Genomic DNA, 17,539 nt, shown 5'->3' with positions numbered 1-17,539 from the left:
ATTACATTATAATAAGTATTAAAGGCACACCTCAATTCATCTGTAGATACTGGGCACAGACACCACCTTGAGTAACTGGTTGGGAGGGGTGTAGAAGTCAGCAAATTTACAAAGAATTTCCTTTCCTGGAACTGAAACTCAGGATTTAAAGCGATCTGAAATATAAAGCCATCTACATTTCTATGACAGTTTAAATTTAACAAAATATACATCATCTTTTTGAGTCTTCCATTAACTCTACAAGGTGGACTGGAATTGGAGATATTTGTGTGAACTCATGATTTCTGACACAGTAATAAATTAATATCATCCCCATTTTACAATTGAAGAAATTAAGAGTAAATGATTCTACCTTTGTGAGAAAGCTAGAATTTGAACCCAATTCTCTTGTCAAATCCAAAGAATAAGAATAAGTGGAAAAGCTAAGCATCTGAGTGGCACTATGTAATAAATGAATTTTCCAGGATTTTCCACCTAACTTACTCTTTTGAAAGAGCAGTCACAAGGGAATAGGTGAGGGGACCACATACTACTCAAATTGCTTCCAAACAAGTAAAGAATATTTTTCCTAAAAGTTTCTTGTTTATGTAGTAAATAACAACTTCTTACTGGATTCAGAATATGAATAAAAGAATGTGCTCCAATAAGAAATCTGCAACTTTTGTTAGTCGTTCACTAAACACACGTTTATTGAACGACTGTGTGAGTTCTGGAAAAAAATTAAAAAAAAAAAAAAATGACACGGTGTTTACAAAACAGCAAGCTCACTCATAGAAATTGGTCCCATAACTAGGACAGAGGTAGACAAGGCATTTTTTTGCCTTTTGTTGGAAACGCCGGTCATTGCCAGAAGCATATTTTGCATAACTGCTCCTCAAACTATAATTTGTATATGAATCCTTAGAATATTGTTGAAATGTAGATTTTGACTCTGGAGTGCGTGGCTAAGACTCTGCACTTCTGAAAAGCTCCCAGGTGATGCCCCAAGGCTACCAGTCCCGGGACAGCACTTTGAGGAGTACTGGCTTATCTAAACGAGTGGAAAGAAACTCAAACTCCGAGAAAGGAGAAGGCCCCCGCGGGCAGCAAAAAAGCAGCCTGGGCCCCGCGCCTGGGCGCCCACGCTCGCGCCCCCGGACTTACCCTACGATCAGCTGCGCGCTCTGCAGTCTTCTCCGCACCTCCACGAACGCGCGCGTCGCCGCCGCCGCCTGCATGGCGGCGGTCCAGTTACGGGTGGAATCCAGCCGGAGGCTCTGACACACTTGGACTACAGGAACCAGGCGCGACTGCACATGCGGCTGGAGCATAAGCAGGAGGAGGAGGAGCAGCAGCCGCACTTGCCCGCTCCGCCCTGAATCAGAGTGCGCGGCTAGCGCAGCCTACCAGCTCACAGCACCGCCTGCCGGACGGAGAGCGCGCCGCCGCGAGGGCTCTGCATCAGAGGGGAGTGCGTTTTTTTAAAATTAGGCTTCGACCTGGAGCGCTGAGAAAGGTGGACGGGGGCCAGGCATCTCTCTGGCATCGCTTCTCGTCCGGCTGGCCTTGCAGCGTCAGCCTCCCTGGAAATTACCGCAAAAATTAGACCGGGGTACACTCCTTTGGCTAGTTTGGGTAAGGGATGGGCATCAAGAGAGGGAGATGATGAAAGTGGGCGATACAGGAGGGCGCCTCCCCGGCAGAGCCAAGAGCATATTTCCTTACCCCAAACTCGCTTTATTTTGATCTTTTGTTTATGAATTAAGGTCCTTTGGTAGCTTCTCTCTTTCTGAGGCAACAAATGTCAAGGACTGACTTGACATTTCTTCTCAACTTAGAAATGATCTCTGTAACACTGAAACAGTTGCGATTTTATTTTTTGTCTTTTTGCAGGGTAAGGAGGTTTTCTATTACCTGTGCAGAAGAGAATTCCAGTATCCTGAATCACGGGATTAACCATTCATATAAACCTTAAAAAAAGGAAGATGGGGATGATTCCATATGTACTTTTCCACTATCCACTTTTACAGAAGTAAAAACTGACACAAAGAAATCATAAATACTACAGTACTATTAGAAGATAATTTTGGAAATTTTGATATAGTAAAATATCTAGTATAATTTAAATACTTGTAATGGGGAAATACGAAAATATAAGAACCACAGTAGAATTACAATAGGACTTCTTTTTAAAAAAAGAAGCTGTTAGTTTTTTAAAAATAAAAGCAACCATGTCCAGTACATAGAAAATCCTATGTTTGTTCATGTTCTACTTTGTCATTCTAAGGTCATATTTACCACATACCAAAAATATTGATTTGAAGCATTTACAAATAAATAAATAAATCCACTTCTCTAGAGACATTAGAATAAGAAAATTTTTCTAAAATCAGTATTTGGGGTTTTTAAAGTTTATCCTGCTGCTGCACAGATTTCTGTGTCCATCACAGTAATTCAAAATCATGGCTTGAGATAAACACTCAATTATAAAAGAATTGAGTTTACTGATAATTGCAACCCCTAACGTCATCCACCTTTAAACACCAAGGCTATTAAGTGCTTAAATATTAACACATTATATTGAAGTATATAACATTCGTAGCACAGGATGTTCCTCATAATTGATGTTCGAATATTTTAAAACACTTTTATGTTTTATACATAGTCACGTATCCGTAAAAACTTTTTCATCATTTTTTTTTATCTTAAAGTCTAGGCAAAACGGTGCAATCTCCTTGAAGTAACTTGATATGATTGAAAGAGTTCCAGACTCAAAATAGTTCTAAATCTGATACCAACTATTTGTCTCCTAACTTCACAAGTCTCCTCTAACCCCTCTGGACCTCAACTTCCTCGTATGAAAAGTCTTCATTTCTTAGCAGCCCTTCAAACTTTCCATCAAGATAGCTCCGGCGCTGGCAAGTAGAAAGCACCTGCGTTATAAAACTCTGAACCCGTCCACTCCCGCTGTTGGTGACAGGGTCCGCTAGAGGGCACTGTGGTGACAACCAGAGCCCGGAGGCGAGGCGCAGATTGGGGGCGGGGATCTAGAGCCGTCGACGTCGACGCCGGCGTGGGCGCAGTGCACGCTGGGAGCTGTCACCAGGCCCTTGGGCTCCCGGCCTCGGTGTCGCGGTCGCGGTTGCCAGGAGAGCGGCGCCGGCGGGGAACGGCCGAGCCCACAGCAGGTAACAGCGTCTCCGCCCCCAACGCGGTCGCGAGGCTGGTCCCCGGCCGCGGGCGGCCTCCTCGGCCCTGCTCGCTCCGGAGCTGAGGGGACGCACCGCGAGTCGTGCTTCTGTCGCGGCGCGGGTATCGCGGCCCCAGCCCCGCCTGTAGCCGCGAAGCCGGCCGGCAGCCCTGTGGATTCGGGGGAGACGGGAGTTTCGCGGGGACCGGCGTGGTGGCATCGGGTGGAGGCGCGCGGGCGGCCTGGGCAAGGTTTGCGAGAGGCGGGGCGGGGTATCCCGTGGCTTGTCCGAAATCTCAGGCGCTAGGGCGGAGCAGGACGCGAGGCTGGGTTGTGGGTCGCACCTGTACGGTAAACGCGCGCTGAGTAGCCTCTTTGTTGGCGGAATCAGGGCATCGTGTCGTCTCGTTCGTCTTGCGGGTTTTCTTAGGATTGAAGAGACAAGAATGTCAGTTCTGGTTAGCGTTCACGTGTGGAGATTAGAAAGGAGTACCGAAGTTTATTAAGAGGAAGTCAGATGAGTCAGACGGAAGTTAAGTTTCACCTTTGATTCCCAGCCTTTTAAAAGTTGCAACACAACAATAGTTATTTGTTCGGTTTCTCACATTCTTCACTCCTACCCTAAGAAGAAAAAGTGTCATCACTTATACTTGTTAAAAGCTGAGTAAATCGTGTTTTGATTAGTCTTACTCTTGGAGTTCTGTGGAGTTTTAGAAATAAAAATGTTGGAAAAATCTGACTTGGAGACTGTAGTTAAAAGCATTCAAATTTTTTTAACACAAAAAATAAAGAAAATTAAGTGTTTGCCTTACAAGCCTTGAAGTATAGACAAAGATCTGTCAATTTTGATATTGTTGAGTATCTTCTGTGCAAACGTAAGATCTCGTGTTTTAATTGTGTATGTAAAATTTTTAAGGTCAGTCTGTATCAACATTCTGTGCTAAGTAACTGATCACACAGTGTTTAGTTGAGCTGACAAAAGTTATAACATTAGTTAGTTAAAACCACACGTTATCCAAATGCTTTAAGTCATTACTTTCAGCCACCACTCTAAATCATTCCCCAGAATTGTTAAGCAGTAAGCAAATCTCCAGATGCACCTGATTGATTATTAGAGACCCAAGTCTTGAAGGTAGAATTAAAACACCTATGTTAATACACAAACCAGAACATGTGACACCATAATCAATATGTTAAATGGAAATTAAATGTTGTCATTTACAGTCAAAGGAGTCCTATTTGTAATTATGGTAGTGGAAAGAACTCTGGACGGGGAATGAGACTTAACGTCAAGTTCTTCATTCTGCGGCTAACTAGGTGTGGTCTCTAGGCCTCAGTGTGTCATCTCTTTAAGGATATTAGACAAGGTCAAAGTTTTCCAACCTAATATTCCCTTGAACACTGTCCTAAAGCTATTAATAGCTTTACTTCCCCCAAACAGTGTTCCATGGCAAATAATGTGGAAGGACACTGGGTTAAACCAAGTTTAGCCTTTGATTTCCTTGTAACTGCCCTACTTCTCAAAACCTTTACTATGCTTATATGCCATGTAAATTACCGGGAGAAGGTTATCACAGCATTTCCTAAACCTGTCTGGCCAGAGAGCCTATTTCTCCTGGCAAACCTGTTAATATCACCTAGAAGATAATTACATAGAACATCAAGTTGAACATTGCTATACTTGAGTCCCATTTCAGCTCTAAAATTCCATTAATTGTCTTTTATTGTTTTGTTTTGTTTTTCTGTGCATTGTTTTAAGTACTAAAAGTCATTTATTGTAGTTTTCAGTTTAAGCTTATTGGAGCATGAAGATGGAGTGGCAACTCTCACTGGAATAAGCAAAGGGCTTATATTTTCCTTATGAAAATATTAATATTGAGGATGTTCATACATCTTCATGCTTTAATTTACAGCAGAAGAGTATCTTCTTTTTTATATGGTCTCCCAGTGCTTTTCTTTAACCATAATTCATGTTTGAACTTGATTTTATGGTCAAGTTACTGATTTTTTTCAAGATAATATTTTAAAGTTCTAATAATTAAAGACTTGTTGATAATGGCAATGTTTTTACTATGAATATTTGCCTTTCTAGTCCTGAATTCTTACAACTATGAAATATGACAGAAACCACCTGAAATGTACTTAATAACCAAATAATTTAAAGAGCTTAGATAATGAAAACGTTTGGTTAAAATAAATTCTGAGTTATTTCTTCATTGATTACAAACAGGATCTAGGTGTTGAAAATGATCTAAGTATTCATACAATTATTTTGCTAAATTCTGTGAGTGTCACTAGCATATAACCAGTATGGATGCTTCTGTCTATTCTTTATTACTTTGTTAAGGGAGAGTACTATTAATGACTCTTGGTACTTTGTTAGGTATAACTGCTATTACTGCAGTTGGGGGAAGATAAGGAGAAACAGAATATTTCATTTTAATAGCTATGCCTTAATTCAGGTAGGTTCTCTCTCTGAAATAAAACTGTTAAGTACAAGTATAGAGCTAATCTTTTTCTGTCATCGTTAACACTTTGTAATGAGAATTGATTACATTAAAATAAATACTTTAGATTCCCTGTCTTTAAATTATGGTTCCCTTTTTCTCTTTATTGCACTCCTCTTGTAGTTGCAATCCCCCAAGCTATCCAGGCCTGAAACCTCAATGATCTTTGACCTATCCTTTCATTGCATTAGTCATATATTGTATCAACTTTTTAGGTAAAATTTGTGTGCTATAATGTGCACCCATTTTAAGTTACTTTTCAATGAATTTTAACATCTGTGTAACCATCACCACAATTAAGGTTTGGAACGTGTCCGTTGCTAAGGCCTATGTTGTTATGCTTTCACTTTCTTAGAATGCTCTCCCTGTCTCTACCCATCTGAATCATATCTTGTCTTTCAGGTGCTAGCTCAGATGCCACCACGTCTGTGAATCCTTAGATTACCTCGTTTTGAAGTAATTTCCTCTTCCTCTGACTTTCCTATTTACATTTTTTGAACATCCTTTTCCGTTCTTCACAGCGCCCAAACCATTGGCATTCCCACAGTAGGCAGTTGTATTTATTTATTGACCAAAATGGATTAGTGCAGTATTTGCCAAACTTATGTCATTCTTAGATCATCTTCAAAATTTTGGCCATATCTGCATGCTTCCTGTATATTTATTTTCTAAATATGTCTATAAATCAATGGAACTATTTTCTTTAAATTATTTTTATGGGAAACTTGAAATAACTACTATAAATTAAAAGCAGGTATCACTTTCCATAAATAGAAGATAGACATAAAGATAACGAAAACCAAATGGTATTGTTCAATTCTAGCAGGAAGCTATTGCCTGCTAAAGGCTCTAGGCCTGAGGCTTGTTACTCCTTTTTTTAAAAAGAGAGATTATAAAGAATTACAGAGGTTTTGATAACATTCGGCAGCAAACTGAGACTTGACTTTCTTCTTGGTGCAAAGAAATTGAAAGAGAAAGAAGAGGAAATAACTTCCTCCTGTGATCCAGGGTTACTTAGTCCTGTTGTTGGTCTCCCGAAAATCATCTCACATCAGCTTTGTTACCCAAATTTCAGGACACTTGATTAATCAGGGTTTGAAAATTCCTTGGAATTTTATCAGTATTAGAATTATGAAGTAAAGTCTCTAGAATAAATAAAAGATGTACTAGAGTTAACTTTTAAAATACTATACTAAGACTAAAAGTTAATACGACGAGGACTCAGGCAAGATGGCGGCATAGAGAGGACGGGAAGCTAAGTAGTCCCCCTGGAACAACTACAAAAAACCAGAAACAACTAGTAAATAATCCAGAATAACTGCGGGGGGACAAACGAGACCATCCATTCATCATACACCAACCTGAATTGGGAGGAATGCCCGAGAACACAGCATAAAATCTGTAAGTAAAACCTGCGGAACCAGGTCGGGAGACCCCCTCCCCCATAGCCCGAGCTGCAGAGCCGTGTGGTGCCACAGAGAAGCTCTCTCCCAGCAAGCGAATACAGCTCAGCTGAACTCCAACTGGTGTTTTAAATAGCGAGTGTCAACTGCTCACTACAGGTACGCAGCCCCAAAAAACAGACAGAGGCTTTGGGTGACGACTGACCTGGGAGAGCCGGAGGGTTGCCTTGGACTGGGTCTGAAGAGGACTATCTGTTTCTTTTTTGGCTCAGTGGAGAAAGCCCCAGTCCTTTTCAGTTTCCAGGGCTGTGACTCCAGGAAGGGTGGAGACACAAAAAGCAGAGAGCCAGACCATTGAATTGCTAATGACCTCCACCTGAGGGATCTGTCTTCTCTAGGAGGAAAGGGGTGGGGCCCTTTCCATTCAGAACCAGACCCCAGAGCCTGGGGGAACATGGCCATACCTCCTCATACCAGTCAAGAATTATAGGCTAACAGGCATCACCTGCTGGACAGAAAAGCACAGTGGCCCGAGGCATCAAAGGGTGGAGCAATTTTCTAAGACACACCTGCAGGGAAACCAGATACTGAATATTTCTTCCCTCTGGGACCTGAGCCTCTTCTGGTCTGGGAAAACCTGATTTGGATAACCAAGGAAACCATGCCTAGACAACAGAAAATTACAACCTACACTAAGAAAAACAAAGTTATGGCCCAGTCAAAGGAACAAACGTACACTTCAACTGAGATACAGGAATTTAAACAACTAATGCTAAATCAATTCAAAAAGTTTAGAGAAGATATTGCAAAAGAGATAGAGGCTGTAAAGGAAGCACTGGACGTGTATACGGCAGAAATCAAAAGTTCAAAAAACCTGCTAGTAGAATCTATGGAAATGAAAGGCACAACACAAGAGGTGAAAAACACAATGGAAACATACAACAGCAGATCTCAAGAGGCAGAAGAAAACACTCAGGAACTGGAGAACAAAACACCTGAAAGCCTACACGCAAAGGAGCAGATGGAGAATAGAATGAAAAAATATGAGCAACGTCTCCGGGAACTCAAGGATGAAACAAAGTACAATAATGTACATATCATTGGTGTCCCAGAAGGAGAAGAGAAGGGAAAGGGGGCAGAAGCAATAATAGAGGAAATAATGAAAATTTCCCATCTCTTATGAAAGACATAAAATTACAGATCCAAGAAGCGCAGCGTACTCCAAACAGAAGAGATATGAATAGGCCTACGCCAAGACACTTAATAATCAAATTATCAAATGTCAAAGACAAAGAGAGAATCCTGAAAGCAGCAAGAGAAAAGCGATCCATTACATACAAAGGAAGCTTCATCAGACTATGTGCGGATCTCTCAGCAGAAGCCATGGAGGCAAGAAGGAAGTGGTGTGATATATTTAAGATACTGGAAGAGAAAAACCACCAACCAAGAATCCTGTATCCAGCAAAGCTGTCCTTCAAATATGAGGGAGAGCTCAAAATATTTTCTGACAAACAGACAATGAGAGACTTTGTGAACAAGACACCTGCCCTACTGGAAATACTAAAGGGAGCACTACAGGGTGATAGAAGACAGGAGTGTGTGGTTTGGAACACAATTTTGGGAGATGGTAGCACAACAATGTAAGTACACTGAACAAAGGTAACTATGAATACACTTGAGAGGAAGATGGGGAGCATGTGAGACACCACAAGAAAGGAGGAAAGATAACGACTGGGACTGTGTAACTTGGTGAAATCTAGAGTGTTCAACAATTGTGATAAAATGTACAAATATGTTCTTTTATGAGGGAGAGCAAGCAAATGTCAACCTTGCAAGGTGTTAAAAATGGGGAGGCATTGGGGGAGGGATACAATCAGCAAAAACTAGAGACTGTAACTAATAGAATCATTGTATTATGCTTCCTTTAATGTAACAAAGGTGATATACCAAGGTGAATGCAGATAAGATGGGGGGATAGGGGAGGCATGTTAGACACTTGACATTGGTGGTATTGTCTGATTCTTTATTCTACTTTGATTTAAAGTTATTTTTCCTTTTGCTGCTTCCTAGCTGTCATTTTTTTGTTTCCTCTTTCTTTTGCCTCTCTACCTTCTTTGACTCTCCCTCCTGCCTTGTGGAAGAAATGTAGATGCTCTTGCTTAGTATGAGCAGAATGTTCAATTAGGATGAACTTAAATGTTTGGAAATGAACAGGGGTGTTGGTAGCAAGATGTGAGAATAACAGCGCCGAATGGTGTGTGAATGAGGTGGAAAGGGGAAGCTCAGAGTCATATATGTCACCAGAAGGAAAGTTGGAGGTCAAAAGATGGAAATGTATAAAACTGAATCCTATGGTGGGCAATGTCCATGATCAACTGTACAAATACTAGAAATCACTTCATGAACCAGAACAAATGTATGACAATACAATTAGAAGTTAATAATAGAGGGGCATATAGGGAAGAACTATATACCTATTACAAACTATATACTACAGTTAGTAATATTTCAGCATTTTTTCATAAACAGTAACACGTACTATATCAATACTAGGAGTCAACAATTGAGGGGGGTTGGTTAGGGATAGGGGAGGTTTAGAGTTTCCTTTTCTTTTTTTCTTTTTTCATCTTTCACTTTATTTCTTGTCTGGAGTAATGAAAAGTTTCTAAAAATTGAACAAAAATTAAGTGTGATGGATGTACAGCTGTATGAGGGTACCCAGGGGCAAGTGATTGTACACTTTGGATCTTTGGATAATTGTATGTTATCTGAACAATCTCAATAAAAATGAAAAAAAAAAAAAAGTTAATAAGATCATTATTGACTTAGATAAGTGACTTTATGTTTTCAAAAATGTCCTGTGTTACTAATGTTACTTTTACAAATAAAATACTGGTTCCTTATTGTTACTGGGAATATATTAGCTTTAAGATAAATGTTTGAATCTAAAGAAATAAATTTCAAATCTAAAAACCAATGACAATTAAAATGGTAACTTGATGCAGGAGTAATGAAATGATACAATAATGTTTATTTGGCAAAGCTCCTATAAAAATACAGTGTTTTTTGGCAAAGCTCCTTTTAAGTATAAACTTAAAAACATTTGATATCTCCCCTTTACTTCCTCTCTACTTCTTAAGTTTTTTAAAGCTATGTTTTCAAATATTTCATATTTCTATCTGTAGAAGACATCTGCAACCCTTTTTTTCTGAGGTAATGACAAATTCTCCTCTCCTGTGTAATGAGTTTAGTATGAACAGGCAGGAAAATAAATTTCTATTCTCATTCTGTAAAATAAATCTCATATTTCAAATTGTTATGGTTATTTATAGGCATATATCTACATTTTAAGTTGAATGTTTAAATTGCAATTATTTTGTGTTCATAAACAAAGAGATCAGGTAAACAAACCATTTAATCTTACTGTTTTACAAAAAAATGAAAGTTTACGTAAGTGGTGATAATAGGTTTATCAGCACATGCAATAATTTGGTACTCAGCCAAGGATAGATTTCTGTTAATCTGAAGTTTTGGGATGCACCCTCAAATTGGAAGTAAGTAGAGAGCCATCTAGGATGCATAATCTTTGTTTCATAAGAAAGCCTTCGTCCAAACGAGTGGTTTCTTTCCTGTGTCTTTATTATAAAATAAAGCAGTAGTACAAAAGCAATGCAAATAAACAGTCAGTATATAGAAGTGACAACTGACTGTAATAAGAAAATCTATAAAAGTCCAGCAATCTTAGTCCTTTGAGTTATACAGATAAATAGCCTTACACTTTTAAGTTGCACTTAATTGTTCAGTGTGTAGTGGGAGTCCTCAGGAAGGAGGTGCATATGTGAGTTTGGGGACTGGTAGAAGGGCCAGGTGAGTCTTCCCAAAGCGGGTAAAATCTAAGACTTGAAGGATGAGTTGGTACTAGCCAAGTCAAGTTGGGATTTTGTGTTTTAGCAAAGGAAATAAATGGCTGGGTCTCAGAAATGACTTCAAATGTTTAGAAACATGAAGAATATTGTAATATAAGCCATGTTTCTGAATATTGATAAAGGTACTGATTCAAGAGTGAGTCGAGTCAAAGGGTTTGAATCAGCGAACATTTCATGCAGAGGCATATCATTTTGAGTTTAATTTTGGTAGAAGAATTTCAGATAATGGAAAGGAGAAGGGTTTATCCAGAGAAGGATATTATATATAAAGGCACTGAGTTGGGAGGGACCATTCTGAGAGAGATTGTGGTAGGAGTGAAAAGAAATGTTGATAGACTGGATATGAGAATAAGAAATAAAGTTAAAGCACAAGCTTGAATAATCAGAAAGATGATGGTGCTGTTGACAGTAAGCAAATAAAAAACAAATTCAAAGAACAATAATAGCAGTGCTCAACAGGTTGTACTTCTTGTACTGTATAACACAATATTTTTAAATTGAATATTATAACTAGTTCATGGTATACTATTTAAGAATTTATAAAAACATTGTTTATTGTTAAATTACTAATTTGTTTAAAATGTTGGTTAAATTTTATTTTCTTGAAAATAGTAATTTGATTAACTTAATATGATGTATTTAGTTGAACTCCAAAGTTTATTTTTGATTCTTTTACTTTATTTTTAGTAGTGTGTTTTAGTTAAGACTACTTAACTACTTTATTTCTAGTAGTATGTTTTAGTTAAGATTACTTCTTTGAACAAATGTTCAGATCATTATCTGTCGTTGTTAAATGAAGAACAATTCTTAGCTACAAATGAACGTATTTATTTTGAGAAAAATACTTTCTGAAAAATAATGTTTTAAAGAAACTGGAAAAATACCTGGCAGAGTAATTGAAAGTTAGAATCATCCTTCATCTTTTATTTAATCACTCTGAATAGCCATGCATTCATTTTTGTCATTATCAGTCTCATGTTTTACCTTCTACTGTGTATTTAAAACAAGCAGTTTCCTTCTTCCTAATTAAAAATAAAAACAGAACATGGTTAGTTCTAGATCATTTGGATTTTCTTGAAGTGCATGATACTGATACTTGCTGTTAGGTTGACTTCCCCTCAACACTAAAAAGTGGTTCATTTCTTCCCACCCAGTCAATATATACACAGGAAATAAAAACATATTTTAATATTAGCAAATTCTAAACATTATCAAGTTATGTTTGAATAACGTATGACAGATCCTAAAGCCAAAATTTAGTTACTGGGATTTTTCAGTTTTAGATTATCTACACAACTACTTCTTTCTATAGATATGGTTAATGCAAATGATATGACTGAACCAGAATGTGCAACTGAACTATCAGTGATTTTCACAGCTTTCATTAAAATGTGGGAAACTTTTTTGAAATTTTTTTTTTCTGAACTATTTTTGTGCCTTTATAACAAACTGCCTTCATGAATTACATCTCCCTTTTGCCAAGAGAAAAACAAAACAAAACCTGTCTTTATTAGATCTTATAAAGTATCCCTTGAGTGCTTAATAATAGAACTTGTAAACCAGAGCATACCCCAGACTGGCAGCAATCTTTCATCAGCTTTGGGCATTCTTATTTGGGGACATCAAAAAAAGTTCTGGTTTTGGATGCTCAACCCAAACTGCAGTACCTCTAGGATTTTGTCCCCCTTGAGAGCATATTTTTACCTCTTAGGAATTGTTTTCTCAGGGAAGTAGATTGTCTTTTCATATATATTGTATATATTTCCTCTTCCACCATGGCCATTTACTGAATTTAAATTGCCATTTTATAAATAACTTACCAAAAAAACCCCAGTTTTTTAAAATGTCTTATCAGAATTCTGTATCAGAATTTACAATCATTTTGCTTTGTACTTTAGTTTAAATAAACACTTTCAATATTGAGCGAGGAACTAGTTTGAGGTATTCAGTGTTGAGTTTCATCCCTGCTCTTATGTCAAGATAAAGAAGAAATGACAAAAAGATGATGTACTAACATAAATGGTAGTGGGGGTTTTTTGGTGTTTTTTTTTTTTAATAAGTATGATAGGAAAAACAAATACAACATCTAAAAAAGGGGAACTTGGAGTCAAGAAAGGCTATATAGCCTGAACAGGCTTTTAAAAAATGAATAAGAGAAGGAAGCTGTGGTAAAAATCAGTTTAGGAAGATAGTGATGAAGAACCAAGCCCAGGAGTCAGCCTGCCAGAGTTCTTTCTCCTTCCTCTTAGCTCTCTGGAACCTAGAAGACCAGTTTCCTCATATATACGTGATTCCATCAATATATCCGCCACATGGAGCTTTTGTGAAGGTTACTTGAGGTAATCCACATGAAAGGACTTTTGCAGAGTAAATAGTAAGTTAGTACCAGCTGTTATCATCATCATCATTTTGAATAATATATGGGCAATGTCTGTTTGGCTGGTGTGCTGTAGGGGCAGGATGATTATTTCTAATTTGAGGGTATATGTTTAGTGTTTGTTATTATAGCCGTTTATTATTTGATGCTTGCAGTAGAATCTCCTTACCTATTAATGGATCATTTTAGGTTGTAATATGTGCTCATACTTTTCTATTTTCTAAATTACTTTTTTTCATATTGCTTAGGTGTACCAAAAAATCACAGGATTAAAGCTAGAAGGAATCTGAAATCATCATTTTTATAGACTTCAGAGACCATTTTTAGCAGAGTGTACAATCTTGAATGTACGGTTCAATCTCATTATTTGCAGGAGTTATGTTCTATAAAGTCACTACAAACACTTGAATTAGTGATACTGAACCATTGCTCCTAGGAGGAATGCAGGGTTAGGTTTCTACAAACCTCTGTCACAGCATTTTTGTTAACTGATTAATATATAACCTTGTTTTATGTGTGTTTCTGCTTGAAGACATCTTATTTCATATATAGTTAGTTCATTGGCATTGAAATCATTGGAGATGAAGCTTATCTAATACAACTATTTTCTTCATGAGGTACATTGCAGACTTCTTGCGCTTTGGAACACTAGACAGCACTTCAGCATTACATTAGGGGCATTTTGAACAGTGAAATCACCAATAAAAAGAACAAAAATGCAAAAAAAAAGACACAATATATCACAAAAAATATACTTGTTTACAGTATGAAAGCTGAAGCAAGAAGACAGTGTCACTTTGTTCAACCTCAGCTGAGAAAGTGCATTGAGTGACTCAAATTTTTCACCACTCTGTGCATGTTTGTAGAACTATGGAAGTGTAATGATTTGGGGCTTATAAATTAAAGCTAGTAGGCAAAGTCTTCAACATGGAATCCATGAATAATGAAGCTCAACCATCTATTTACTTAAAAAAGAGAGAAAGGAAGGTAGTAAAATTAAATCAGTTTTCTTATTTGTCACCTTGACAGAACTATAGGCTTGTAATGTTTCTTCTTTTATCCTAGGTTATTTTTATTGCTTTTACTGAGACCAAAAGTGAAAATATAGGTAAATATATACATAAAATACAGTGAAACTCTGTGTCAAAATTTTCTCCAAATAGAGGTTTTCATCAAATTAACTAATTTTAAAAGATTTGACTTCTGAATTCCTTATTTGTTTTTACGAGGGCTAGATGACATCCTCTACATTTAAGTAATTATGCTGAATAAAGATGAGTTAGTGGAGCCAAATACTTTTTTAAATGTAACTGGATATAGCACATTTTTTATAGGTGTTCTTAAGGAAAATCTTTCAGTTTTTTTTTAAAGCACTTTATAGCCTTATTTTCCTTTTTTTTCGAGGGGGTAAGGTCACATGTGGCTACACTGGTAAGAAATAAACTGTAGCCCCACTGCTTTTTTCCTACAAAGCTTTTCTCAAAACAAAGCAAGATCATATGTGAACTGTGTTCACAATGATAGATTAATTCATTTATTCAATGCATATTGGAGCATCTACTGTGTATCGGGCACACTACTGATAAAAGAATGAGCAAGTTGGGTGAGACACATAATCTCATGACATATTCATTGCCGCAAGAGAAGATAGACAGTAAACAAGCAAATAAATAAGACAATTTTAGATTTAATAAGTGTTAGGAATGTATTAATGTGATATTATAGAGTAGGTGGTAAGAACGTGGGCCTAGAGGCAGGCCCCTTGATATAGATTGAGCAGAAAAGATTTCCCTGAGAGTTTGATATTACCTAGGGGACAGAAGCAGCTAGCGACACAAAGAGTTGGCCTAAGAGCTTTCAGGTATAAAGATTGGCTCTAATTGGTTAGAAAAATAGAAGTGGAAAGTGGTGCCTTGGACACCAGATGTGGTACAGTTATAAATTTAGAATACATCAGTTGACAGATGCTACTTAAAGCTATAGAACTAGAAGAGATAACCTAGGGGGAAAGAAGCAAAGAGAGCCTTGAAGCACTTTGGCATTTCAAATTGAATACACAAGAAGAGTCAACAAAGGAAACTGAGAAGATAGAGATATGAACACACATTGAGAGTGGAGAGTTGTGGAAGCTAAGAAGAAAATGTTGAACACCGCTGAGAAGTTGTGCAAAATGAGGAGCTAGAGAAGTGATAATTGTCTTGGCTAATGAATAGTTGCTGATAACCTTTATATGGGTGATTTCTTTGGAGGGACAGTGTTGTAAAGCATTTTGAGTGGACAGAAGAGTGAACAGGAGACAAGAAAAGAAAATAGTGAGTGTAGACAACTCTTTCAAGAAATTTTGCTGTGAGACAGAAGAGAAATGGGTTGGTAGTCAGAGAACAAATGGGTTGGTAGTTCAGGGTAATGGAAAGGCTTTCTGTTTTAGTTTTTTGCCATGGGATATTCTACGACTTGTCTGTAGGCTGATGATCCAGTAGAGAGAGGAAACCGGTGCTGAAGGAGAGTGAGCCAATAAACTACCCAGACAAAATTCTTGAGAAGGCAAGAGGAAATGGGATCTAGAACACAGCAAAGGTGCTGGTTTTTTGATGAGAAGAGGGTCCTTTGTTTCTTATTGCACGAGAGGAAAGTAGAGAAAATGCATACGGGTCAACCTAAGTTTGTAGATTCATTGGAAAGAAGGTAATAACGTCTCTCTGGCTTCTGTCTTTTAAATGAAATATAAAATTAGATCTTTAGAAGCAGTGGAGGGAAGGTAGTATTAGAGTTTTGAGGCGAGAAGAGAAGGGATGAAATAGTTGTCAGGAATGTGAGTTTACAAAGGAACCAGTGAGTAAGGACAGTGCCAAGTACCTACTTGAGGTTTGTGATTCTGAATTTAAAGTGCAGCCAGTCAGCCTGGTTGTATGATTTTTCTCCAGCAATGTTCAGTTATTTGGACATCAAGCATGGAGAAAGCAGATAATCAAGCTCATCCTGGATTGCCAGGTATAAATATAACAGAGGGAGTAAGAAAGACACTTTTCTTCACTACCTGTCCCTGAGTTTAGGATAGGTATGAGAAGGAAAAAATCCTCCATGAGTGAAGAGTAGTGGTTAAAAGTTAGGATTCTTAAGTCAGGTTCCTCAAGTTTGAATCCCTGGCTCTGCCATTTACTACCTCTATCATTTAATATCTCTGTACCTCAATTTTCTTATTTGTAAATATGGATAATGCTAGTACCTATCTCATTGAGTCATCAAAAGGTTAAATTAATTTAAAAATATAAGGCATTCTTTTTTTTTAACTTATTTAACAAAAAGCATTCATTTTTAAATGAATTTTTGAAGTTTATCAGTATGTGAAAGGTATATGGAAATCTCTTTAGCAACTTTTCTGTAAGTCTGAAATTATTTCAAAATAAAAAGTTAAAAAAAAAAGTAAAGCACTTAGTGCCTAGTATTTCAAAAGAACAAAATAAGGATAGCTAAGATGCTGCTACTCCTGCTGCTGCATCAGTGGCAGTGGTATCCTCAGAGGATAATTAAAACAAGAAGGTGCCGGGATATGCAGAAAAAAGGCTAAAGATCTTTTGATCAAGTATCTGTATTTTCACAGAGTGGGAAGGTTTGGGACAGCAGTAATGGGTTGGGTCAGAACTGGGGAAACACAGCAGTTCAAGAATCAGGGTTATAGTGGGTAATCTTTTTTTTTTAATTTTTAATGTGATTTTATTGAGATATATTTACACATGATACAATCCATTCAAAGTATACAATCAGTGATTCAGAGTAGCATCACATAATTGTGCATTCATCACTGTTCTGGTTTGCTAATGCTGCCGTTATGCAAAATACCAGAAATGGATTGGCTTTTATAAAGGGAGTTTATTTGGTTACAAAGCTATAGTCCTAAGGCCATAAAAGTATCCAAACAAAGGCGTCAACAAGAGGATACCTTCACTGAAGAACGCTGATGACATCCGGAAAACCTCTATAGCTGGGAAGGCACAGGCACCTGGCTGGCATCTACTCTGGGCCATTTCAAAATGGCTTTCTCCCAGGATGTTTCTCTCTAGGCATCTGGGGGATGTTCTCTTAGTTTCTCCCAGGCAAATTCTGGACTAGCAAAAGTCTGCTTACAATGGCCATCTCCAAAATGTTTCTCTTGGCTG

The 17,539-nt window shown here is 37.7% G+C and overlaps 2 protein-coding genes across 12 annotated transcripts in view; one reads left to right on the top strand and one right to left on the bottom strand.

The window, feature by feature from the left end:
• UBE3D (ubiquitin protein ligase E3D) overlaps positions 1 to 2,516 on the bottom strand; it is a 168,443-nt gene extending 165,927 nt beyond the window's left edge. The window contains exons 1-2 of one of the 2 annotated variants that reach the window (XM_037842951.1): positions 2,285 to 2,516; positions 1,144 to 1,949 (exon numbers count right to left, since the gene is read on the bottom strand). In XM_037842951.1, the coding sequence (XP_037698879.1) occupies positions 1,144 to 1,310 (167 nt within the window). In that variant the 5' untranslated portion in view covers positions 1,311 to 1,949; positions 2,285 to 2,516. The remainder of the gene's footprint in view (positions 1 to 1,143; positions 1,950 to 2,284) is intronic. The other variant, XM_037842952.1, reaches the window with a different exon arrangement.
• A 550-nt stretch (positions 2,517 to 3,066) lies between these two features.
• Positions 3,067 to 17,539, top strand: part of DOP1A (DOP1 leucine zipper like protein A) — a 181,121-nt gene continuing 166,648 nt past the window's right edge. For all 10 annotated transcript variants that reach the window (XR_005217870.1, XR_005217869.1, XR_005217868.1 and 7 more), the window contains exon 1: positions 3,067 to 3,167. The gene's annotated coding sequence lies outside the window, so the exon portion shown is untranslated. The remainder of the gene's footprint in view (positions 3,168 to 17,539) is intronic.

This window comes from Choloepus didactylus, chromosome 7 (genome assembly GCF_015220235.1).
Source record: "Choloepus didactylus isolate mChoDid1 chromosome 7, mChoDid1.pri, whole genome shotgun sequence".
Lineage (NCBI taxonomy): Eukaryota > Metazoa > Chordata > Mammalia > Pilosa > Megalonychidae > Choloepus > Choloepus didactylus.
The sequence above is the reverse complement of the archived record's forward strand: the minus strand, read 5'-3'. Positions and strand labels throughout refer to the sequence as shown.